The following is a 25,801-nucleotide window of genomic DNA, read 5'->3' as shown; positions in this document are numbered from 1 at the left end:
TATATTTTTGTCTCATCAGACCACATGACCTTCTCCCATTCCTCCTCTGGATCATCCAGATGGTCATTGGCAAACTTCAGACGGGCCTGGACATGCGCTGGCTTGAGCAGAGAGACCTTGCGTGCGCTGCAAGATTTTAATCCATGACGGCGTAGTGTGTTACTAATGGTTTTCTTTGAGACTGTGGTCCCAGCTCTCTTCAGGTTATTGACCAGGTCCTGCCGTGTAGTTCTGGGCTGATCCCTCACCTTCCTCGTGATCATTCATGCCCCACCAGGTGAGATCTTACATGGAGCCCCAGACCGAGGGTGATTGACCGTGATCTTGAACTTCTTCCATTTTCTAATAATAGCGCCAACAGTTGTTGCCTTCTCACCAAGCTGCTTGCCTATTGTCCTGTAGCCCATCCCAGCCTTGTGCAGGTCTACAATTTTAGCCCTGATGTCCTTACACAGGTCTCTGGTCTTGGCCATTGTGGAGAGGTTGGAGTCTGTTTGATTGAGTGTGTGGACAGGTGTCTTTTATACAGGTAACGATTTCAAACAGGTGCAGTTAATACAGGTAATGAGTGGAGAACAGGAGGGCTTCTTAAAGAAAAACTAACAGGTCTGTGAGAGCCGGAATTCTTACTGGTTGGTAGGTGATCAAATACTTATGTCATGCAATAGAATGCAAATTAATTACTTAAAAATCATACAATGTGATTTTCTGGATTTTTGTTTTAGATTCCATCTCTCACAGTTGAAGTGTACCTATGATAGAAATTACAGACCTCTACATGCTTTGTAAGTAGGAAAACCTGCAAAATCTGCAGTGTATCAAATACTTGTTCTCCCCACTGTATGCACAGTCACTTTAACTATAGATTCTATACATTCATTAATTCATACATACTACCTCAATTGGCCCGACCAACCAGTGCTCCCGCACATTGGCTAACCGGGCTATCTGCATTGTGTCCCGCCACCCACCACCTGCCAACCCCTCTTTACGCTACTGCTACTCTCTGTTCATCATATATGCATAGTCACTTTAACCATATCTACATGTACATACTATCTCAATCAGCCCGACTAACCGGTGTCTGTATGTAACCTCGCTACTTTTATAGCCCCGCTACTGTATATAGCCTGTTTTTTTACTGTTGTTTTTATTTCTTTACTTACCTATTGTTCACCTAATACCTTTTTTGCACTATTGGTTATAGTCTGTAAGTAAGCATTTCACTCTAAGGTCTACACCTGTTGTATTCGGCGCATGTGACAAATAAACTTTGATTTGATCAAAAGACTGTAAAGTTCCCAAAACGTGGTATTTATATATTTGCATTCAGGTGTATGTTGTGCCTTTTGGCAAATGCTTTCTACCGATCTAAAGTCGCGCTGTTGCTACTGCCTGTAAACACACAGTAGGGCCTGTGTAAGCAGCTGAATTTGTCACTAGAATCGTTTACCAAAAAGGACACTGGAAGAGTCTGAAAACTCACAAAATATTTTTGGCAACACTGCCGTGTAGCAAATGGCTTATTTGCATAAAGGCCTACTGTATCTCTGATTGGCTATGGTGCACCGGTCTGTGTAGAGTCCGGTCCTGGATAAGATATGTTTTTATTAGGTTTTATATACTGTAGTGTCTACTAATTGTCCAAACGCATGTCTGCTTTCCCACTCTGGACGACTGTGTGATCACATTCTCAGTAGCCGATGTGAGCATGACCTTTAAACAGGTCAACATTCACAAGGCCGCAGGGCCAGACGGATTACCAGGACGTGTACTGAGCATGCGCAGACCAGCTGGCAAGTGTCTTCACTGACATTTTCAACCTTTCCTTGACCGAGACTGTAATACCAAATGTTTCATGCAGACCACCATAGTCCCTGTGCCCAAGAAAGCGAAGTTAACCTGCCTAAATGACTACCGCCATGTAGCACTCACGTCTGTAGCCATGAAGTGTTTTGAAAGGCTGGTCATGACTCACATCAAAACCATCATCCCGGAAACCCTAGACCCACTCAAATTCACATACCGCTCCAACAGATCCACAGATGATGCAATCTCAATCGCAGTCCACCCTGCCCTCTCCCACCTGGACAAGATGAACACCTATGTGAGAATGCTGTTCATTGACTACAGCTCAGCATTCAACACCATAGTGCCCTCAAAGCTCATCACTAAGCTAAGGACCCTGGGACTAAACACCTCCCTCTGCAACTGGATCCTGGACTTCCTGACGGGCCGCCCCCAGGTGGTAAGAGTAGGCAACAACACATCTGCCACGCGTATTCTTGCCACTTAGGGGTGCTTGTTTAGTCCCCTCCTGTACTCCCTATTCACTCATGACTGCGTGACCAAGCACGACTCCAACACCATCATTAAGTTTGCTGACGACACAGCAGTGGTAGCCCTGATCACTGACAACGACGAGACAGCCTATAGGGAGGAGGTCAGAGACCTGGCAGTGTGGTGCCATGACAACAACCTCTCATTCAATGTGAACAAGACAAAGGAGCTGATTGTGGACTACAGGAAAAGGAGGGCCGAACATGCCCCCATTAACATCGACGGGCTGTAGTGGAGTGGGTTGAGAGGTTCAAGTTCCTTGATGTCCACATCACCAACAAACTATCATGGTCCAAATATACCAAGACAGTCATGAAGAGGGCACACCAACACCTTTTCCCCCTCAGGAGACTGAAAAGATTTGGCACGGAGTGTGCAAAGCTGTCATCAAGGCAAAGAGTGGCTACTTTGAAGAATCTCAAATATAACATATATTTTGATTTGTTTAACACTTTTTTGGTTACTACATGATTCCATATGGGTTATTTCATAGTTTTGATGTCTTCACTATTATTCGACAATGTAGAAAATAGTAAAAATAAAGAAAAACCCTTGAATGAGTAGGTGTGTCCAAACTTTTGACTGGTACTGTATATACTAGACGTTGTCAGAGGAAGGTCCAAAAATTTGTCACCGACTCCAGTCAAGTCATAGACTCTTCTCTCTGCTACCGCACGGCAAGCGGTACCGGAGCGCCAAGTCTAGGTCCAAAGGGCTCTTTAACAGCTTCTACCCCCAAGACATAAGACTGCTGAACAATTAATCAAATGGCCACCCGGACTATTTACATTGACCCCCCCCCCCCCCTTTGTTTCCACACTGCTGCTACTCGCTGTTTATTATCTATCCATAGTCACTTTACCCCTACTTACATGTACAAATTACCCCGACTAACCTGTACCCCCACACATTGGCTCGGTACTGGTACCCCCTGTATATAGCCTCGTTATTTTTATTTTAGTGTTACTTTTTGCTGTATTTTTTACTTTTATTTAGTAAATATTTTCTTAACTCTTTTTCTTGAACTGCATTTAAGGTTAAGGGCTTGTAATTAAGCACTTCACTAAGGTCTACATTTACATTTGTTGTATTCAGCACGTGACAAAAACATTGATTAAATGTTTTTCTTTAACCTTTATTTAACTAGGAAAGTCATGTATATTGCTATTGAATTTTCACTAATGACTTACTCTGTCATTCCCAAACATTCTATGAAAATGTGAAAATGATCATATCTAAGTGCTCGCTTGTCAAAAATATTTAAAAAAGGCATAGAATAGAATATTTAATGTTGCTAAAACGCTGTCAGTTCCACATTAACACACGATAGGACCAAAGCAACTAACAATTAAGACATATATTAGTAATTTGTGATAGATATATTATAACAGTAATCTATGTCGGAATCGAACCTACTCTGGTGTTGTAGTTGTATGTGCTGTCCAGAAGGGAGCAGTATTGTCATTCAACAGCCTGAACTTGGTCCTGCAGAAAAGCTGGAAGTCTTTATAAAATCCGTTTTCATGCTGCTCATTGAAGTCACATAAGTACATATTCACTTCATTTTAGTTTGTTTATGTAAGGGCACATAAACATCATGTTATTATTAAATCATATGCCTTGATATTTACCATAAAAATCTATTGGCATCTTCCGTAATAGGTGTGTGTGTGTATATGTTTTTGTGTCTGTGCGCATGTTTTAATTTTCCTCGTATGTCCCTACACATTTCTGTCCCCCTCTTCCTGCCTCTCCAAATCTCCCCTGGGATCACATGATCTTTGACCAAGTTAATAGTCCCTCTGCTGGGGCTGGGCTCCCCCCCACTGCATTATTCTCCCATTGTCCTGCTGATGCATGGACTGTCCACACCACGAACACTGCATCCTCACACAACTAACACTGTATCCTTTTGCTTCCGTATGTTTGTGTGAGTGTGTGTGCTCATCCTTCTATTAATCTCTGCAGTAGGTCGAGAGAGAGATGGAGGGAGGTGACAAAAGGAATGGAGGGGATGGTAGGGTGTATAGGGGCAGGCAGAGGGTGAGAGAAAAAAGAGAGAGCTGCTTGCCTGGAGTTATCCTTCACGGATTCAGCTCTCTTACAGTCTGGCAGTAAGTGCTCCCATTTCCCCCTCTTTCACATTTACTGGAGTGTACAAATCTGTCTACAAGGTAATGCACTCCAACGTGCCATCAACGTAGCAGTATCAAACTCTGTATTACAGTTTATCACAGTGACCTATATATGAATGGACAAAGCCATGGATCACGTGACACCATTCATTGTGAAGACTCAATAGCGCATTAAAGCCAAATTAAGTCTGGGCAGTTTGAACTCCAGGAAGTGACGTGCGGGCTAGCTCAGTGATGTCCCCTCATTGAGTAACTCGAGTTGAAGGCCGATTGGGGTACTGCAGGCTGCCATTTGAAATAAATGATCCTTATGATTGTACGATTTTAAAATAATCGGTTCAAGGACATGCATCTGGTGTATTAGAAGCCTTCTAAAAATGTGTTATATTTACACGAAGATTAACCACAAAAATGGCACTTTTCCCGTTCGCGTAAATGGGGGGGGGCCGCACCATATTCCTACTGTGTAAACAGTGGTAGATTTCGTTGTAGGAAGTCTCGCTTGAAGTGCGTTTTCTAATAGCAGCCAGCTGTCCAATTTATTAGCAATATGTTGCGGTTCAGACAAAAGTTGTATTCTGATGTTCCTAGAAGTTATACATGTGCTTTTATTGGTAGGAAACGTTTTTTTTTGGTGAAGCCGGCTATATTGCAGTATGGTTATTTTCCGTCGCCAAACACCAGAACGATGCACGACTCGGGGAGTCCAACCAATACAGACTCCCGATGTTGTGTGCTAAAGCTAGGGGATCCTGTTTTATGATAACAATACCCGCAGTACCGCGGTCTGCCATGAACTTCCGTGGCTTCAATGAGAGAGGCAGTCTTTCTCCTCTGGTTTATCATGAGGCGACATCGATATTCACTCTCATCATAATGGATTCACAGGGTTTTAAAGATGAAAGGACTTAACCCACATTCTAATGACTTTTACACCTCAGTGACTGGAGCTGTAGATGTTTTAGTAGTGTGTAGCAACAGTGAGCGCTTGGCAGTTACAACAGATACCGATAGATTAGCTGTATAATATGGTTACTATGTATAACTAAGCAATAATATACCACAGCTAACGCAACGCGGAGTGCCTGGATATAGCCCTTAGCCGTGGGCGGCAGGTAGCCTAGTGGCCATAATGGGCGGCAGGTAGCATAGTGGTTAGAGCATTGGGCCAGTAACCAAAAGGTTGCTGGATCAAATCCCCGAGCTGACAAGGTAAAAATCTGTCGTTCTGCCCCTGAACAAGGCAGGTGTTCCCTGGTAGGCCGTCATTGTAAATAAAAAAATGTTCTTAACTGATTTGCCTAGTTAAATAAATATATATATATATATATACACCAAACCGATAAGGTGCCTTATTTGTATTCTAAACTTTTTAACAATGTAATTAGACCAGTAACTTTTTGGTGTTATTGTCATACCCATACGGTCTGTCATACGGTCTGATAAACCATGGCTTTCAGCCAATCAGCATTCAGGGCTCGACCATCCGGTTTATAATTAAGCAATAAGCCCCGAGGTGCCTTATTGGTTACCAATGTAATTAGAGCAGTTAAAATACATGTTTTGTCATACCCGTGGTATACAGTCTAATATACCACGGCTGTCAGCCAATCAGCATTCAGTGCTCGAGTCACCCAGTTTATTATATACCATAGACTGTAAGGAGTGACTTGACGTAGCATTGGAGAGGTAAATGTCTGAGTGTTTTGCTGTATCTCTTACAGATGACACTGCTCTGTCCTGTTAAGATTAAGCTCACTACATTGGTCAATTGCACATAAGGTCCAACTGAAATTTGACTTCTGCTTTTAACCCAACCCCTCCAAAAGACACACATGCATACAGATACAAGTTGTTTTGGAGAGGTGTGGGAGGCTGCCACACTGGGCACTGTTGTGATTTGATACCAGCAACCCTCTGGTTGCCAGCTCACTTCCCAACAGATTTTTTTTGACCCGGGATTCGAACTGGCAACCCTCCAGTTGTTGACTTGCCTCTCTAACCGCTTGGCTACCTGCCATACAGTCTACTCCCCTATAAGGCTCAACAGCTTTGGGGGCGATGTGATAAAGACTAGGTCGATGATGTTTATCTGGCCCATCCATCATTTACACTAGAAAATACCTGCTGCATCCCTCATAGTTGTGCCAACTTGAAGTTAACTTGAATGCACATTCTAATTCTGTTTTTCAAAGCAGAAGCAAATGAACCATTTCAGCAGGATACACTCATAACTGCACACATACCTACACACACACATACAGACACAGGGTAGCCAGCAGGGCAGGGCTCACTCCAGGAGATAAGAGCAGCACTGCAGAGAGGGTCTGATTCATGGACCTGTCTAGCGTCAGGACCTTGCATTTTTAGCCTTGTTCTTTCTATAGCACCGGTCGTCATTTATCACTCTGCCTTAAAGGTTTTATGTTTATAGAGTCACAGCTTGTAAGTGTCTGTCAGCCCTATTCAGGCAGTTCAGAAAGCTGGAGTCATTCACTATGGGGTCAGAATGCTCCCTTCAGTATATCAAATTTTACGGTGCTCCTTTTGAGCAGTTTGTGGATGCAGAATTTTTTGTTTTTGTTTTTTTCAGTGCCCAAAATCACTGACTGTTCTTTTCCTCTTTGAGTGCCCTTTCTATCAGTTAATTGTTGTCATGCCTCATTGTACACAGTTCCACAGCAGCCTCTCCCCATCCCCCAGGTTTCTGAGCTGGGGGATGAAAGGTTACAGTTCATAGTCAGTGCCCTGAGAAGTTACATTTAGGTTTTTGGACTGTTGAGGGGGAACGCTAAGCCCTGGCTAGCCGTCCTTCATGTCCTGCCAAGAGCTAGTCTGGGAGAGCCTAGCTGGGTCACTAAACTGAACTATGAAACCCTCAGAGTCACAGCAGGACGGGACAGCCACACCTGTGACGAGTGACATTTAGGGCCACTTGTGCTGCCTTTATGGAGGGCCAGGTGTGAGGCTAGGAGAGGGAATGTAGTGAATTGTCTACATTTAGCCATGGAGCTAGAGAGATGGGGGGAGGCTTTTAACAGACTGATAGAAAACACGCCACATCGGCTGGATGAAATGCAAATGAGTTAATCAAAAACCCATTCTGTAATGCCGTCGCTGTAATTTAGCATTAATGTGAGCCAGCCTTGTCTCTGTTCAGAAGTGACAGGGTTAAGGGATCAGATGCTTGTGCGTGTGCGCTCACTATCTGCGAGACTGTTTGGGGCAGATAATTACAAATAGCTTTTGGTGTGCGTGAGAGTGCCCGTAAAAAACCTGGCGGGTAAAAAAAAAAAAGGGCCTATCTCCTCCTTGCTCAATGAAGATAATTTACTAGCTCGTTCCATCAGACAAGGATCTATAATTGAAATGACAAAGAAGATGCATCGCTACGCAGTTGTTAGTGTTGGAAGCCATGAATTTCAGCCTAGTACCCGACACCTTTCTCCCCCAAACCTGTCACTCACACAGGCCTCAATCAGCCTATGGGGAAGGGAGGCTGCTGTGTTTGGGTGGAGGGGGTCAAAGATGGGGTGGGGGGGCAGTGAGGCGTGATGCTGTATCGACCCCATCGACCTGTAGGGGGTGGAAGAGGTGGGGTAGAGAGAAATGAGACCACAGGAGAGGTAGCTGGACCTGAAATTCTCCACAGACTAACACTACTCTGTCAGACACCCAACCGTTGCCATATTCTTCTTGTTAGATATAAAGTGTCATGAACATTCCAGTATTGTACATATTCCAACGCCATGTTGTTATTACAGCCTTTTGTAATAAATAAATAAAGCTTCAGCCACAAATGCCTCGGAATCAGGCTAGTTTAAGTGGCTGAGCTAATAGACTGACAGACGCAGGATCCTAACAGTAGCCTGACAGTAGCCAGATCTCTGGACACATCCAGGGAAGGAGACTGGTTCTCTGGGTCTGGGCCAGCAGAGTGGCCAGTCAGATCTGGTGTAATGCCAGGAGAAGAAGGTTCAGACTCTTGAGTGTCTGCTTCTATTGAAAAACAGTAGTCAGACGGACAGACAGTGGATTGTACCCTGATGAAGACAGCTTGCCTGTCGAAACATTGGTAAATTAAATATTTTTGCATCTGAGCTCCTAGAGTGTGCGGCTCTCCTTTATTTTTAAGACAGACAGACAGTGCCATGTCCAGTCAGTGGTTGAATGGCCCTGGGCCCCGGGACACATCCATCTCGCAGAGCAGATAGACACGGCCTGGGATTCTGACGGCTAGACGATTTTTAACACCAGACTGTCTTTGGAGAGGGACTGTGATTGCTTGTCTCTGTCTCTCTCTGTCTCAGTGTTGTCTGACTGCACTGATCGCAGGGTGAATGAGATTGTTGATTTAAGTGTGTGTGTGTTCACACTCCACAGCTCAGTTTGTTAAATTACAATCCGTAATAAATCTGTGTTCATGTATTGAGTTCCCATTAATAATCATAGAGTTAATAAATAATATTCATGTGTTTCCCAATAGGTGGAGCCTGCCCAACACTGATGATCTGCCAGGTAGGCTAATATCTGATCTCTCCTCCTCATAGAGAAGACTACAGATGTATGCGTTTTAATTAGCCCAAGTGTCATCTTCAACTCTCAGCAATTATGAGAATGAGAAAACACTGTCCACACACAACATGTTTTATTTGAAATCTTTGAGATGCTTGTCCTGCTGGTGTGTACAAATCTAATTGTCATTCGTCCGTGTGTGTGTGTGTGTGTGTGTGTGTGTGTGTGTGTGTGTGTGTGTGTGTGTGTGTGTGTGTGTGTGTGTGTGTGTGTGTGTGTGTGTGTGTGTGTGTGTGTGTGTGTGTGTGTGTGTGTGTGTGTGTGTAGGTACAAGGTGTGATCACTCTGAAGCGGGGCTCCTTCAAGACCAACCACAACGAAAAGAATAACCAGGTTCTCTCCATGGACTGGCTGCCTGTCAAACCTCACAACATCCTGGCTGCTGGCTTCTATGATGGTATGACTACAACACATCATAGTCCAGGATGCCAATGAGGCGGGTGTCCTGTGGTGTGACTGTCACCTTTGCCCCAACTTCAACCCTTCTAGTCAGTGTTCTTGAGCCTACAGACTCGTATCCAGGTACTCCTCCAGCTGTAGTACATGTCCTGTTGTCTTCCCCCTGCAGGTACGGTGGCCCTGTGGAACCTGTCCAGTAAGTCTATTCTGCAGCGGGTGCGCGCTCCAGACCGCTCCTTCACCCTCTACCCCTACCACTGCTTCATCGCCCACGACAACGCCACCCGCGCCCTCAGTTTCTGCCACGCATCCAGGTAAGCAGCCGATCAGAGCGGAGGATTCAAGGACCTGTCTCCAACCACTAGGTTCCGAAAGCCTGCCCAGCATCACGACCAACTGCACCAAAGCTGTAGCAAAAAGCCCATGCAGTATGACTTCAATCCGTAGTGTGAGACTACATCAAGCTCAGAGACCAGAGCCACCATTACCATTCTGAGCATGTAGAATGTAATAAGCAGTGACCTTTTGGCAGTGAGCTCCGCGCTGCGCCATGCGGCTGTATGAGTCTGCTGGAAGGTAAGCAGCAAAGTTGGTTTTCCTAGCTGGGTGGTGCAGGGAGGGAGAGAGGAAGGGAGAGCAGGAACAGTGGGTGGTGGATGAAGCCAAGTGTAAAGCTCACGTCGCACCTCGCTACCGCTCTGGATTTCTAATAAACACACTCTCTCTGCTAAAACACATTCCCATTATTGGAGGATGGAGCGGAGAGGTACACCGATGGTGGATCTGCGGGCAGAGAGGAGGGGAAGGAAGATGTTGCGCTCTGTGATGTCGCGACTCGTGTAAACATGTCGACGTGTGAGGGTGGAGGTAGGGAGGGGGGCACTCAGCTGTCAATCCTGCCCCACGCCAGATGCTCTGTCGGGTACAGACTCTAGAGGGTACGTTCTTTTGGCCAGGGGCCCGACCATCCTGGTCATATAGTCTCATGAAGGCAGTGGCAGCACACAATCTGAGCACCAGACACCGCCATGCAAGACAGCCTCTGGAAGTTTCACGCCTATCATGGACGAAAGGGATGGGATCTACCCTGGTCTGGTACCAAACAATACCACTCAGTTTACTGGCTAGTGCGCAGTGCCTGCCCCTCCTTCTCATAGCACCGCCCGGTAGTAAGGTGTAGAAGAAGCGTAGCCTCCTGGGCTATGCATCTCCTGTGTAACAGAGCAGAGAAATCAAATTGGCTAGCTAGTAGAGTATGAAGGCAAGGTGTTCCTCCTCTTATTTCACTCCTCAGTCGGCTGCATACTGAACAACCACCAGCGGCTTCTAAACCAGGTTTATTAGAAAGCTGTAAAGATCTGCGGCAGTATCATGAGTCACGGGTTAGAGTGCAGCATTGATACACCGTAGCAGCGGGTTATTCTCCAGTCTATGGGCTGGCGTTATGGAGACACTCGGGGGCCCCGCTGGGTTGTTTGGTAGGGGACAGACTGCAGGCATCCATCTTATCTGGCTGGCTGGGTTTTAATGAGGGATAATGAAGAGCTACTGTACAGGACACTGGGCTGGCTGGCTGGAGCTGTCCCCTCCCACGTTTCTTCCTCCTCCATTTCCCTCTCTTTTGTGATGAGACTGTCTGCCATCTTCTCTCTGCCTTTTCTACTCTCCATCAGCTCCTCGGTCTTTCCTGTCCTCCCTCCTGCTGTTCTTTTCTCTCCTTATCCCCTCATCTCATCTCCTCTCTCCTCCCTCTCCTCTGCCCTTCCTCCTCCTAGAGACCTCATGGTGACGGCGGGTGATGACAGGCTGGTGAAGATGTGGGACCTGAGGAGGACCTGGGAGCCCTGCCAGTCCTTCAAGCGCTTCCTCTCCACCGAGGCGGCCTGGCCCCTGCACTGGGCTGGGGTCTTCATCTCTCAGGAGAGCACCTACGCCACGTGAGTCCCTCTCTCCTCTCCTCCTTCCAATTCAATCGACATCCCCCACGCCCCCCCCATTCCCCTCTGTGTGTCTTGTGTAATCTATACCTTGTGAAGGGTGTTCTATTGTATCGCACTTTGTTCTTGGTCTGTTTTGTCAGGGGACATGTTTAATTTTTCGTGTCCCCCTTCAGGTTTGGCCAACATGGACTCAATTACTTTGACTCGGGGTATCTGGGCTTCAAGCCACTCTTTCTGGTGCCACGGAAAGGGACCATGTGGGTAAGTGGGGAAACTGGGACAGAAACACGACCAATTCCACTGTAGTCCCTACCACTATTCACTTCTGTAGACTGCTTATACCTCTCAAATACTTCCATATCTGTTTTAGTGTAGAGGGACGAGGGGTTGAGCTGATATTGGGCTACACACCATTTCTTGGTCCAACCCCCTTCCTCGTGTTGATTGGTCCATCTTGGTATTTCTGCAGAGCCTGTCGATCTCTGATTGGCTGAACACAGCTGTGACGGCGGACTCGGTGGGAGACGTGATCATGGTCCTAATACCCAACCTGTTCAACAACCCCTGCTACCTCAAACGATCCATCGATCGCAGATTCGTAAGTACCCTGTCCAGGCCGGCCTCGCACCACACACAGATATCTCCAAAATTAGCATTTCTAAAGTCGCCATTACAAACCAGGTGGTTCTAGCCCTGAATGCTGATTGGCTGAAAGCCGTGGTATATCAGACAGTATACCACAGGTATGACCAAACATATATTTTTACTGTTCTAATTACGTTGGTAACCAGTTTATAATAGCAATAAGGCACCTCGGGGGGCTACGGGCTGTATCAGGCATTCCGCGTTGTGTCATGCTTAAGAACAGCCCTTAGTCGTAGTATATTGGCCATATACCGTAAACCCCCGAGGTGCCTTATTACTTAATTATACACATATTTCATGACATTGACTTACACATTAAAGACTGCAGTATGAATGTTAATCGAAATGGGTCCATCTTTTCTCTTCAATCACATTTTTTCTATTCTTTCAGCCTGTGTTCAGAACCGAAATGGTCCAATTGAAAGAAGAAGTTGAGGAGAATGAGGGAGGAGTTGGAGAGGAAGGAAGTGGTTCCACCAGTAACGGAACATCTCATCATACACCTCAGACCTACAGAGAGACAGCCAAGAAGTACTACCTCCACTACCACGACATGGACATGGTGGGTTAGGGTTAATAGAGAGGAAGGAGATGATGAAGATACTGTCTACGCACAAACACATTCGGCTGTTTGAGTGTGTGTTAAATTATGGGATACCCGGTGTGCTCTCTCTAAGCACAAGACTGCCTAAGCTCTGCATTGTAGGGGATTGTTTGTTTGTGTGTCAGGACCAGACTGCAGTCCATGAGCAGCTGATGACATAAACCTGCCCGGTGTGTTTATGCACAGAGCACATGTGTTCTGCTAGACCCAATAGATTTATTAGATGAGTTGTATCTGACACACCTGAGGGAACTGAAGGGCCCAGGGCGCATCTGCAAAACGCCATCCCTGCTCACACGCTGGTGCCGTCGGTTTCCACGACAACCCAGAAGTGCACCTAGCTGTGGCCCTTAGCGACGGCCGACTCCTGGGTTAGGACTTGATTAAGTGTCGCACCCTTCATTAATTTATACCGCGCCCTCCTTCCCCCTCTCCCTCGCCACCGCTCCTCTCTCTAGGGCTTCTCCATCTGTTCCCCTGCCTTCCGCTCCACCGGCCCTGTCACTGCCCTGCACACACACATCCCACACACCACCCAGAGTCGCCGTGGCCTAAGCACGTCCATTACCCACAACCCATCAGGCCACGGCCCACTTACCTTTGACGTATGTCACCTGACTAGGGCCTTTTGTTAGGGAGGGAGGTGCCAGGGCAGTGGAGTTTATTCCTGCTGCTTGACATAACGCTCCACTTACTCAACCCCTGAGAGAAGAGCTATCTTGGCCTCAATCTGTCTCCCCGGCTGTCCAGTGTGGGAAACAACATGCTAGGGTCGACTCTTTGAGGCTTCAGAGGGCTGTGGCATTTTACCATGGGCCACCGCTACAGCATAGGTCAGTGGAGATGAGGAGCATTTGTTTTTTTATTCGGATCCCCATTAGCTGTTGCAAAAGCAGCATCTGCTCTTCCTGGGTTCCACACAAAACATGAAACATAATACAGAATGACATAATACAGAACATCAATAGACAAGGACAGAACTACATACATTTTTTAAAAGGCACACGTAGCCTATATATCAATACCTACACACAAACTATCTAGGTCAAATAGGGGAGAGGCGTTGTGCCGCGAGGTGTTGCTTTATCTGTTTTTTGAAACCAGGTTTGCTGTTTATTTGAGCAATATGAGATGGAGTTCCATGCAATAAGGGCTCTATATAATACTGTACGCTTTCTTGAATTTGTTCTGGATTTGGGGACTGTGAAAGACCCCTGGTGGCATGTCTGGTGGGGTAAGTGTCAGAGCTGTGTGTAAGTGACTATGCAAACAATTTGGGATTTTCAACACATTAATGTTTCTTCTAAAAAGAAGAAGTGATGCAGTCAGTCTCTCCTCAACTCTTAGCCAAGAGAGACTGGCATGTATCGTATTTATACCAGCCCTCTGATTACAATGAAGAGCAAAACTCTCTTCTATCTCTGCATTAGATGGAAGAAATGGTCCCAAAAAATTATTTCTAAATTCATCTTAATTTGTGATACAGTGAGGATTGTTTGATAGCTCTGTATTTGGGTGTGTCAGTTTTGTGGTGTTTTAGCATGTAATCAGACTATTGAACTCTTTCTCTTCCAGAGAACGTTTAAGAATGTCCAGAGCCGAGCTCCGTGGAAGCACATGCAGGTTGCAGAGGCCAAAGGGGGACTGTGTCTGGACCTAATGCCTTTGGCTTCACTAACTAAGGTATGTCTAAGAGTTTAAAAAAAACATGATTCTCTGACTGCATTCCACCTTGAAAAGCTCTTCCGTAGTAATGTTTTTACTTGCTGGAGCAGCCAAGCTGAAAGCTGTGTGAATGTGATCTCTTCTGACTGAAGTTATCATCAGACCCCCCCAGTCTGCATTAGGCCCAGCTGGGATAGAGCGAGAGGGAGAGACTCTGATGGCCAGGCAGCGATAAAGACAGAAAGTAATGAGCTGTAAAATGAGGAATGTGTCACCCCGGGTTTCATTGGAGGGATGCGAGGAGAAGAGTGCTATAGGGATGATCTGTAGTTTCACTGTGGAGTGATGGAAACGGGTGTGATTCTCCCAGGTGACACGGAGGAGAACCGGAGGCCACTATTCATCATGGCAAAGTCACTTCTTAAACCAGCCTGTTGTACCACTGAGCCTTTAGTCTTATTTGAAGTGCAGTTTCTTGTGCCTTCCTCGTATGTTCAGTAAAGTACAAGTTTTAGGCAACTATTTGAACTTAGAACTATTGCATAGCTCATTGGTTATTCACAGAAATCGCTTTTAGAGGGCCACAGCGACTCGTTGACAAACATTTCCAATTGAGGCACTATGCTATAACAGTGATGGCAGCCCATGGATTGGTCATGGAGCCAGGCAGTGACTCTAGATTAGTGCTAATAGAAATATCAGTAGTGGTGTTATCTAGTCTAATGATGCTGGCCAGGCAGGATTAAGCTGAGGTTTGAGCAGATCTCCTGATTGGGAATTGATCAACTGGGTAAAGAGTTGCATTGGAGCTCAACGCTGATGTCAGAGTGCATTAGCCCGCTCTTAACATTAGCCCGCTCTTAACATTAGCCCGCTCTTAACATTAGCCCTCTCTTAACATTAGCCCTCTCTTAACATTAGCCCGCTCTTAACATTAGCCCTCTCTTAACATTAGCCCGCTCTTAACATTAGCCCTCTCTTAACATTAGCCCGCTCTTAACATTAGCCCTCTCTTAACATTAGCCCGCTCTTAACATTAGCCCGCTCTTAACATTAGCCCTCTCTTAACATTAGCCCGCTCTTAACATTAGCCCTCTCTTAACATTAGCCCGCTCTTAACATTAGCCCTCTCTTAACATTAGCCGCTCTTAACATTAGCCCGCTCTTAACATTAGCCCTCTCTTAACATTAGCCCGCTCTTAACATTAGCCCTCTCTTAACATTAGCCCGCTCTTAACATTAGCCCGCTCTTAACATTAGCCCGCTCTTAACATTAGCCCGCTCTTACCATTAGCCCTCTCTTAACATTAGCCCTCTCTTAACATTAGCCCGCTCTTAACATTAGCCCGCTCTTAACATTAGCCCTCTCTTACCATTAGCCCTCTCTTAACATTAGCCCGCTCTTAACATTAGCCCGCTCTTAACATTAGCCCGCTCTTAACATTAGCCCTCTCTTAACATTAGCCCGCTCTTAACATTAGCCCGCTCTTAACATTAGCCCGCTTTTAACATTAGCCCGCTCTTAACATTAGCCCTCTCTTAACATTAGCCCGCTCTTACCATTAGCCCTCTCTTAACATTAGCCCGCTCCTAACATTAGCCCGCTCTTAACATTAGCCCGCTCTTAACATTAGCCCTCTCTTACCATTAGCCCTCTCTTAACATTAGCCCGCTCTTACCATTAGCCCTCTCTTAACATTAGCCCTCTCTTAACATTAGCCCTCTCTTAACATTAGCCCTCTCTTAACATTAGCCCTCTCTTAACATTAGCCCGCTCTTAACATTAGCCCTCTCTTACCATTAGCCCTCTCTTAACATTAGCCCGCTCTTACCATTAGCCCTCTCTTAACATTAGCCCTCTCTTAACATTAGCCCTCTCTTAACATTAGCCCGCTCTTAACATTAGCCCGCTCTTAACATTAGCCCTCTCTTAACATTAGCCCGCTCTTAACATTAGCCCGCTCTTAACATTAGCCCTCTCTTAACATTAGCCCTCTCTTAACATTAGCCCTCTCTTAACATTAGCCCTCTCTTAACATTAGCCCGCTCTTAACATTAGCCCTCTCTTAACATTAGCCCGCTCTTAACATTAGCCCGCTCTTAACATTAGCCCTCTCTTAACATTAGCCCTCTCTTAACATTAGCCCTCTCTTAACATTAGCCCTCTCTTAACATTAGCCCGCTCTTAACATTAGCCCGCTCTTAACATTAGCCCGCTCTTAACATTAGCCCTCTCTTAACATTAGCCCGCTCTTAACATTAGCCCGCTCTTAACATTAGCCCTCTCTTAACATTAGCCCGCTCTTAACATTAGCCCGCTCTTAACATTAGCCCTCTCTTAACATTAGCCCGCTCTTAACATTAGCCCGCTCTTAACATTAGCCCTCTCTTAACATTAGCCCGCTCTTACCATTAGCCCTCTCTTAACATTAGCCCGCTCTTAACATTAGCCCGCTCTTAACATTAGCCCGCTCTTAACATTAGCCCGCTCTTAACATTAGCCCTCTCTTACCATTAGCCCTCTCTTAACATTAGCCCGCTCTTACCATTAGCCCTCTCTTAACATTAGCCCGCTCTTAACATTATCCCGCTCTTAACATTAGCCCTCTCTTAACATTAGCCCTCTCTTAACATTAGCCCTCTCTTAACATTAGCCCGCTCTTAACATTAGCCCTCTCTTAACATTAGCCCGCTCTTAACATTAGCCCGCTCTTAACATTAGCCCTCTCTTAACATTAGCCCTCTCTTAACATTAGCCCTCTCTTAACATTAGCCCTCTCTTAACATTAGCCCGCTCTTAACATTAGCCCTCTCTTAACATTAGCCCTCTCTTAACATTAGCCCGCTCTTAACATTAGCCCTCTCTTAACATTAGCCCGCTCTTAACATTAGCCCGCTCTTAACATTAGCCCTCTCTTAACATTAGCCCTCTCTTAACATTAGCCCGCTCTTAACATTAGCCCGCTCTTAACATTAGCCCGCTCTTAACATTAGCCCGCTCTTAACATTAGCCCGCTCTTAACATTAGCCCTCTCTTAACATTAGCCCGCTCTTAACATTAGCCCGCTCTTAACATTAGCCCTCTCTTAACATTAGCCCGCTCTTAACATTAGCCCGCTCTTAACATTAGCCCGCTCTTAACATTAGCCCGCTCTTAACATTAGCCCGCTCTTAACATTAGCCCGCTCTTAACATTATCCCGCTCTTAACATTAGCCCTCTCTTAACATTAGCCCGCTCTTAACATTAGCCCGCTCTTAACATTAGCCCTCTCTTAACATTAGCCCTCTCTTAACATTAGCCCGCTCTTAACATTAGCCCTCTCTTAACATTAGCCCGCTCTTAACATTAGCCCGCTCTTAACATTAGCCCGCTCTTAACATTAGCCCGCTCTTAACATTAGCCCGCTCTTAACATTAGCCCTCTCTTAACATTAGCCCGCTCTTAACATTAGCCCGCTCTTAACATTAGCCCGCTCTTAACATTAGCCCGCTCTTAACATTAGCCCGCTCTTAACATTAGCCCTCTCTTAACATTAGCCCGCTCTTAACATTAGCCCTCTCTTAACATTAGCCCTCTCTTAACATTAGCCCGCTCTTAACATTAGCCCGCTCTTAACATTAGCCCGCTCTTAACATTAGCCCGCTCTTAACATTAGCCCTCTCTTAACATTAGCCCGCTCTTAACATTAGCCCGCTCTTAACATTAGCCCGCTCTTAACATTAGCCCGCTCTTAACATTAGCCCTCTCTTACCATTAGCCCTCTCTTAACATTAGCCCGCTCTTACCATTAGCCCTCTCTTAACATTAGCCCGCTCTTAACATTAGCCCTCTCTTAACATTAGCCCTCTCTTAACATTAGCCCTCTCTTAACATTAGCCCGCTCTTAACATTAGCCCGCTCTTAACATTAGCCCGCTCTTAACATTAGCCCTCTCTTAACATTAGCCCTCTCTTAACATTAGCCCTCTCTTAACATTAGCCCTCTCTTAACATTAGCCCGCTCTTAACATTAGCCCTCTCTTAACATTAGCCCGCTCTTAACATTAGCCCTCTCTTAACATTAGCCCGCTCTTAACATTAGCCCGCTCTTAACATTAGCCCTCTCTTAACATTAGCCCGCTCTTAACATTAGCCCGCTCTTAACATTAGCCCGCTCTTAACATTAGCCCGCTCTTAACATTAGCCCGCTCTTAACATTAGCCCTCTCTTAACATTAGCCCGCTCTTAACATTAGCCCGCTCTTAACATTAGCCCGCTCTTAACATTAGCCCGCTCTTAACATTAGCCCGCTCTTAACATTAGCCCGTCTCTTAACATTAGCCCGCTCTTAACATTAGCCCGCTCTTAACATTAGCCCGCTCTTAACATTAGCCCGCTCTTAACATTAGCCCGCTCTTAACATTAGCCCGCTCTTAACATTAGCCCGCTCTTAACATTAGCCCGCTCTTAACATTAGCCCTCTCTTAACATTAGCCCGCTCTTAACATTAGCCCTCTCTTAACATTAGCCCGCTCTTAACATTAGCCCGCTCTTAACATTAGCCCGCTCTTAACATTAGCCCTCTCTTAACATTAGCCCTCTCTTAACATTAGCCCGCTCTTAACATTAGCCCGCTCTTAACATTAGCCCGCTCTTAACATTAGCCCGCTTTTAACATTAGCCCGCTCTTAACATTAGCCCTCTCTTAACATTAGCCCGCTCTTACCATTAGCCCTCTCTTAACATTAGCCCGCTCTTAACATTAGCCCGCTCTTAACATTAGCCCTCTCTTACCATTAGCCCTCTCTTAACATTAGCCCGCTCTTACCATTAGCCCTCTCTTAACATTAGCCCGCTCTTAACATTAGCCCGCTCTTAACATTAGCCCGCTCTTAACATTAGCCCTCTCTTACCATTAGCCCTCTCTTAACATTAGCCCGCTCTTACCATTAGCCCTCTCTTAACATTAGCCCGCTCTTAACATTAGCCCGCTCTTAACATTAGCCCGCTCTTACCATTAGCCCGCTCTTAACATTAGCCCGCTCTTAACATTAGCCCTCTCTTAACATTAGCCCTCTCTTAACATTAGCCCGCTCTTAACATTAGCCCGCTCTTAACATTAGCCCTCTCTTAACATTAGCCCTCTCTTAACATTAGCCCTCTCTTAACATTAGCCCGCTCTTAACATTAGCCCTCTCTTAACATTAGCCCGCTCTTAACATTAGCCCTCTCTTAACATTAGCCCGCTCTTAACATTAGCCCGCTCTTAACATTAGCCCGCTCTTAACATTAGCCCGCTCTTAACATTAGCCCTCTCTTAACATTAGCCCTCTCTTAACATTAGCCCTCTCTTAACATTAGCCCGCTCTTAACATTAGCCCTCTCTTAACATTAGCCCGCTCTTAACATTAGCCCGCTCTTAACATTAGCCCGCTCTTAACATTAGCCCTCTCTTAACATTAGCCCGCTCTTAACATTAGCCCGCTCTTAACATTAGCCCTCTCTTAACATTAGCCCGCTCTTAACATTAGCCCGCTCTTAACATTAGCCCGCTCTTAACATTAGCCCGCTCTTAACATTAGCCCGCTCTTAACATTAGCCCGCTCTTAACATTAGCCCGCTCTTAACATTAGCCCGCTCTTAACATTAGCCCGCTCTTAACATTAGCCCTCTCTTAACATTAGCCCGCTCTTAACATTAGCCCGCTCTTAACATTAGCCCGCTCTTAACATTAGCCCGCTCTTAACATTAGCCCGCTCTTAACATTAGCCCGCTCTTAACATTAGCCCGCTCTTAACATTAGCCCTCTCTTAACATTAGCCCGCTCTTAACATTAGCCCGCTCTTAACATTAGCCCGCTCTTAACATTAGCCCTCTCTTAACATTAGCCCGCTCTTAACATTAGCCCGCTCTTAACATTAGCCCGCTCTTAACATTAGCCCTCTCTTAACATTAGCCCGCTCTTAACATTAGCCCGCTCTTAACATTAGCCCTCTCTTAACATTAGCCCGCTCTTAACATTAGCCCGCTCTTAACATTAGCCCGCTCTTAACATTAGCCCTCTCTTAACATTAGCCCGCTCTTAACATTAGCCCGCTCTTAACATTAGCCCGCTCTTAACATTAGCCCGCTCTTAACATTAGCCCGCTCTTAACATTAGCCCGCTCTTAACATTAGCCCGCTCTTAACATTAGCCCGCTCTTAACATTAGCCCTCTCTTAACATTAGCCCGCTCTTAACATTAGCCCGCTCTTAACATTAGCCCGCTCTTAACATTAGCCCTCTCTTAACATTAGCCCTCTCTTAACATTAGCCCGCTCTTAACATTAGCCCGCTCTTAACATTAGCCCTCTCTTAACATTAGCCCTCTCTTAACATTAGCCCGCTCTTAACATTAGCCCGCTCTTAACATTAGCCCTCTCTTAACATTAGCCCGCTCTTAACATTAGCCCGCTCTTAACATTAGCCCTCTCTTACCATTAGCCCTCTCTTAACATTAGCCCGCTCTTAACATTAGCCCGCTCTTAACATTAGCCCTCTCTTAACATTAGCCCGCTCTTAACATTAGCCCGCTCTTAACATTAGCCCGCTCTTAACATTAGCCCGCTCTTAACATTAGCCCTCTCTTAACATTAGCCCGCTCTTAACATTAGCCCTCTCTTAACATTAGCCCGCTCTTAACATTAGCCCTCTCTTAACATTAGCCCGCTCTTAACATTAGCCCTCTCTTAACATTAGCCCTCTCTTAACATTAGCCCGCTCTTAACATTAGCCCTCTCTTAACATTAGCCCTCTCTTAACATTAGCCCTCTCTTAACATTAGCCCTCTCTTAACATTAGCCCTCTCTTAACATTAGCCCTCTCTTACCATTAGCCCTCTCTTAACATTAGCCCGCTCTTAACATTAGCCCGCTCTTAACATTAGCCCGCTCTTAACATTAGCCCTCTCTTAACATTAGCCCTCTCTTAACATTAGCCCTCTCTTAACATTAGCCCTCTCTTAACATTAGCCCGCTCTTAACATTAGCCCTCTCTTAACATTAGCCCGCTCTTAACATTAGCCCGCTCTTAACATTAGCCCTCTCTTAACATTAGCCCGCTCTTAACATTAGCCCTCTCTTAACATTAGCCCTCTCTTAACATTAGCCCGCTCTTAACATTAGCCCTCTCTTAACATTAGCCCGCTCTTAACATTAGCCCGCTCTTAACATTAGCCCGCTCTTAACATTAGCCCGCTCTTAACATTAGCCCGCTCTTAACATTAGCCCGCTCTTAACATTAGCCCGCTCTTAACATTAGCCCGCTCTTAACATTAGCCCGCTCTTAACATTAGCCCGCTCTTAACATTAGCCCTCTCTTAACATTAGCCCGCTCTTAACATTAGCCCGCTCTTAACATTAGCCCGCTCTTAACATTAGCCCGCTCTTAACATTAGCCCGCTCTTAACATTAGCCCTCTCTTAACATTAGCCCGCTCTTAACATTAGCCCGCTCTTAACATTAGCCCTCTCTTAACATTAGCCCTCTCTTAACATTAGCCCTCTCTTAACATTAGCCCGCTCTTAACATTAGCCCTCTCTTAACATTAGCCCGCTCTTAACATTAGCCCGCTCTTAACATTAGCCCGCTCTTAACATTAGCCCTCTCTTAACATTAGCCCGCTCTTAACATTAGCCCGCTCTTAACATTAGCCCTCTCTTAACATTAGCCCGCTCTTAACATTAGCCCTCTCTTAACATTAGCCCGCTCTTAACATTAGCCCGCTCTTAACATTAGCCCGCTCTTAACATTAGCCCGCTCTTAACATTAGTCCGCTCTTAACATTAGCCCTCTCTTAACATTAGCCCGCTCTTAACATTAGCCCGCTCTTAACATTAGCCCGCTCTTAACATTAGCCCTCTCTTACCATTAGCCCTCTCTTAACATTAGCCCGCTCTTAACATTAGCCCTCTCTTAACATTAGCCCGCTCTTAACATTAGCCCGCTCTTAACATTAGCCCTCTCTTACCATTAGCCCTCTCTTAACATTAGCCCGCTCTTAACATTAGCCCGCTCTTAACATTAGCCCGCTCTTAACATTAGCCCGCTCTTAACATTAGCCCGCTCTTAACATTAGCCCGCTCTTAACATTACCCCTCTCTTAACATTAGCCCTCTCTTAACATTAGCCCGCTCTTACCATTAGCCCTCTCTTACCATTAGCCCTCTCTTAACATTAGCCCTCTCTTAACATTAGCCCTCTCTTAACATTAGCCCGCTCTTAACATTAGCCCTCTCTTAACATTAGCCCGCTCTTAACATTAGCCCTCTCTTAACATTAGCCCTCTCTTAACATTAGCCCTCTCTTAACATTAGCCCTCTCTTAACATTAGCCCTCTCTTAACATTAGCCCTCTCTTAACATTAGCCCTCTCTTAACATTAGCCCTCTCTTAACATTAGCCCTCTCTTAACATTAGCCCTCTCTTAACATTAGCCCGCTCTTAACATTAGCCCGCTCTTAACATTAGCCCTCTCTTAACATTAGCCCTCTCTTAACATTAGCCCGCTCTTAACATTAGCCCGCTCTTAACATTAGCCCGCTCTTAACATTAGCCCTCTCTTAACATTAGCCCGCTCTTAACATTAGCCCGCTCTTAACATTAGCCCGCTCTTAACATTAGCCCGCTCTTAACATTAGCCCGCTCTTAACATTAGCCCGCTCTTAACATTAGCCCGCTCTTAACATTAGCCCGCTCTTAACATTAGCCCGCTCTTAACATTAGCCCGCTCTTAACATTAGCCCGCTCTTAACATTAGCCCTCTCTTAACATTAGCCCTCTCTTAACATTAGCCCGCTCTTAACATTAGCCCGCTCTTAACATTAGCCCTCTCTTAACATTAGCCCGCTCTTAACATTAGCCCGCTCTTAACATTAGCCCGCTCTTAACATTAGCCCGCTCTTAACATTAGCCCGCTCTTAACATTAGCCCTCTCTTAACATTAGTCCGCTCTTAACATTAGCCCTCTCTTAACATTAGCCCGCTCTTAACATTAGCCCTCTCTTAACATTAGCCCTCTCTTACCATTAGCCCTCTCTTACCATTAGCCCTCTCTTAACATTAGCCCTCTCTTAACATTAGCCCGCTCTTAACATTAGCCCGCTCTTAACATTAGCCCTCTCTTAACATTAGCCCTCTCTTAACATTAGCCCTCTCTTAACATTAGCCCTCTCTTACCATTAGCCCTCTCTTAACATTAGCCCGCTTTTAACATTAGCCCGCTTTTAACATTAGCCCTCTCTTAACATTAGCCCTCTCTTAACATTAGCCCTCTCTTACCATTAGCCCTCTCTTAACATTAGCCCGCTCTTAACATTAGCCCTCTCTTAACATTAGCCCGCTCTTAACATTAGCCCTCTCTTAACATTAGCCCTCTCTTAACATTAGCCCTCTCTTAACATTAGCCCTCTCTTACCATTAGCCCTCTCTTACCATTAGCCCTCTCTTAACATTAGCCCTCTCTTAACATTAGCCCTCTCTTACCATTAGCCCTCTCTTACCATTAGCCCGCTCTTAACATTAGCCCTCTCTTAACATTAGCCCTCTCTTAACATTAGCCCTCTCTTAACATTAGCCCTCTCTTAACATTAGCCCTCTCTTACCATTAGCCCTCTCTTAACAGGGCTCCTGAATGGCGCAGCGGTCTCAGGCACTGCATCTCGGTGCAAGAGGTGTCACTACAGACCCTTGTTTGATCCCGGGCTGTATCACAACCGGTTGTGATTGGGAGTCCCATTGGCCCAGCGTCATTGGCCCAGCGTCGTCTGGGTTAGGGGAGGGTTTGGCCGGGGTAGGCCGTCATTGTAAAATAAGAATTTGTTCTTAACTGACTTGCCTAGTTCAGTAAAGGTTAAGTAAGTAATAACCCTAACGGCAGCCATGGCTTCAGAGAGCGGAGCTGTGGATTTGGTCGCGTTAAAGTAACTGTCCAGTGTCTGATTTCTATGAAATATGACCTATAATTAATTACTCTATGAGTTAAGTAGTTTTCCATTCCCAAAATTGTGATTAAGTATGTTAAAAAGCATATTTTCTGTGTTGGAATGATGTGGGCGTATACCGGTCATAAAAAAATATTCCTGAGTATACTGCTGATTGGCCAGCTCATTCTCCTCATTAGGATGATATCCTACTCCTAACTTTGAGGTGTTTTAATTTTTTTAAAGTGTTCTACAATTTATGCTTGGGCTACAAAAACAGCATAGGATGAGTCCACAACATAATCTGGGTATGAGTTAACAGAATATGACAATTTTAAAAGATTTTCACTGGACAGTTACTTTAACAGCAGACTTACTCAATCTCCACTGTCTCAAGTACAGTACCTACACTGTTATTTATTGGTTGACAGGCTCACCTTATTCCCTCATCCTTGCCGATTCCCTTTAAACATGTTATGTATGTTTTATTGGAAGATGGATATTTCTAGTTTTGGATGTGTGACTGTTGAGTTGAGGACATGAACATAAAACATAACATGGTCATTTGTATCCAGTTAGTTGCACATGCAGGAATCAAACCTACAAGTCTGGTGTCTCAAACACCATGCTTCAAACAACTGAGCCATCTGTAAATAATCCTAAACAATCATCTGTGTGCTCTGACTGTTCCCACCCTGTTCTCCTTCTCTTCTTTGTAGGTCCGTTTCAACCCCAACCTGTGTGCCCAGAGCTGGGTGTTGTCTGGGGGCCAAGCGGGCCTGGTAAGAGCCCACTGCCTCAGGGCCATGAACAGCTCTCACATTAACAAGATGGTGCAGGAGAGCCAGGCCCAGTTCAGCACCATGTTCCCCCAGGACACGACAGACAGCCAGGGGGACGCCAGTGCCGTCAGACACACCACAGAAAAGCTGTAGGTTCCTGGAGGTCTGCTCCCTGTAGCGCCCCCTCAGTGTACTGCAGTGTACACCACTCCCAACTTCCTAAGGACTCAAATTAGGGCTTCGTTCTAACTTTGGATCCACACATAGAACTTCCATGTCAAAATGAGATTTTCATGGAAGTTTGAGTTACAGGAGTGGATCTCATGGTAGGATCCAGCTCCCAAGGAATGTGATTGGCTGCTTTGTTTGGACAGTAAGCCCACTGTGTTTTTATCTTCTGCAAGACCACAATGTTTTTATATTTAACTTATTTCCAGACGAAAAAACACACGCTATTTTGCTAGAACTTGTAAATGTTTTACTATTATTTTATATAAACATTTTCTTTTGGTGTGAATACATTGTGAACTGAGGACTGACTTGAAGGGTTCTTATAGAACCCAAACTTGGCGTCATTGCAAAGCTATAGCACTTTAGGGTTTTTCTGTTCATTCATTCTGATTATATTCTGCCTTTCTTGCCGCTGTTCCTTTTCTATCACACACTTTCAGGTCCATGACTTCTGTATATCAGGTATAAACCATGTTTTAGATTTAGTCTTTAGTCTCTAAGTCTTTGTCTGTCAATGTCTGTTTATTAAAATTATATTTTCAGTCTTT

At 45.3% G+C, this 25,801-nt stretch overlaps 1 protein-coding gene across 2 annotated transcripts in view; it reads left to right on the top strand.

Annotated features, from left to right (window-relative positions):
- LOC139582895 (general transcription factor 3C polypeptide 2-like) overlaps positions 1-25,801 on the top strand; it is a 33,347-nt gene extending 7,546 nt beyond the window's left edge. For both annotated transcript variants that reach the window (XM_071413327.1, XM_071413328.1), the window contains exons 12-20: positions 8,962-8,993; positions 9,318-9,447; positions 9,619-9,763; positions 11,225-11,386; positions 11,563-11,650; positions 11,859-11,987; positions 12,426-12,596; positions 14,214-14,321; positions 24,960-25,801. In XM_071413327.1, coding sequence (XP_071269428.1) covers positions 8,962-8,993; positions 9,318-9,447; positions 9,619-9,763; positions 11,225-11,386; positions 11,563-11,650; positions 11,859-11,987; positions 12,426-12,596; positions 14,214-14,321; positions 24,960-25,175 — 1,181 coding nt within the window. In that variant the 3' untranslated portion in view covers positions 25,176-25,801. The remainder of the gene's footprint in view (positions 1-8,961; positions 8,994-9,317; positions 9,448-9,618; positions 9,764-11,224; positions 11,387-11,562; positions 11,651-11,858; positions 11,988-12,425; positions 12,597-14,213; positions 14,322-24,959) is intronic.

Source organism: Salvelinus alpinus, chromosome 8 (genome assembly GCF_045679555.1).
Source record: "Salvelinus alpinus chromosome 8, SLU_Salpinus.1, whole genome shotgun sequence".
In the NCBI taxonomy this organism is placed as follows: Eukaryota; Metazoa; Chordata; class Actinopteri; order Salmoniformes; family Salmonidae; genus Salvelinus; species Salvelinus alpinus.
Note: the sequence above shows the minus strand (reverse complement) of the source record. Positions and strands in the feature narration are given on the sequence as shown.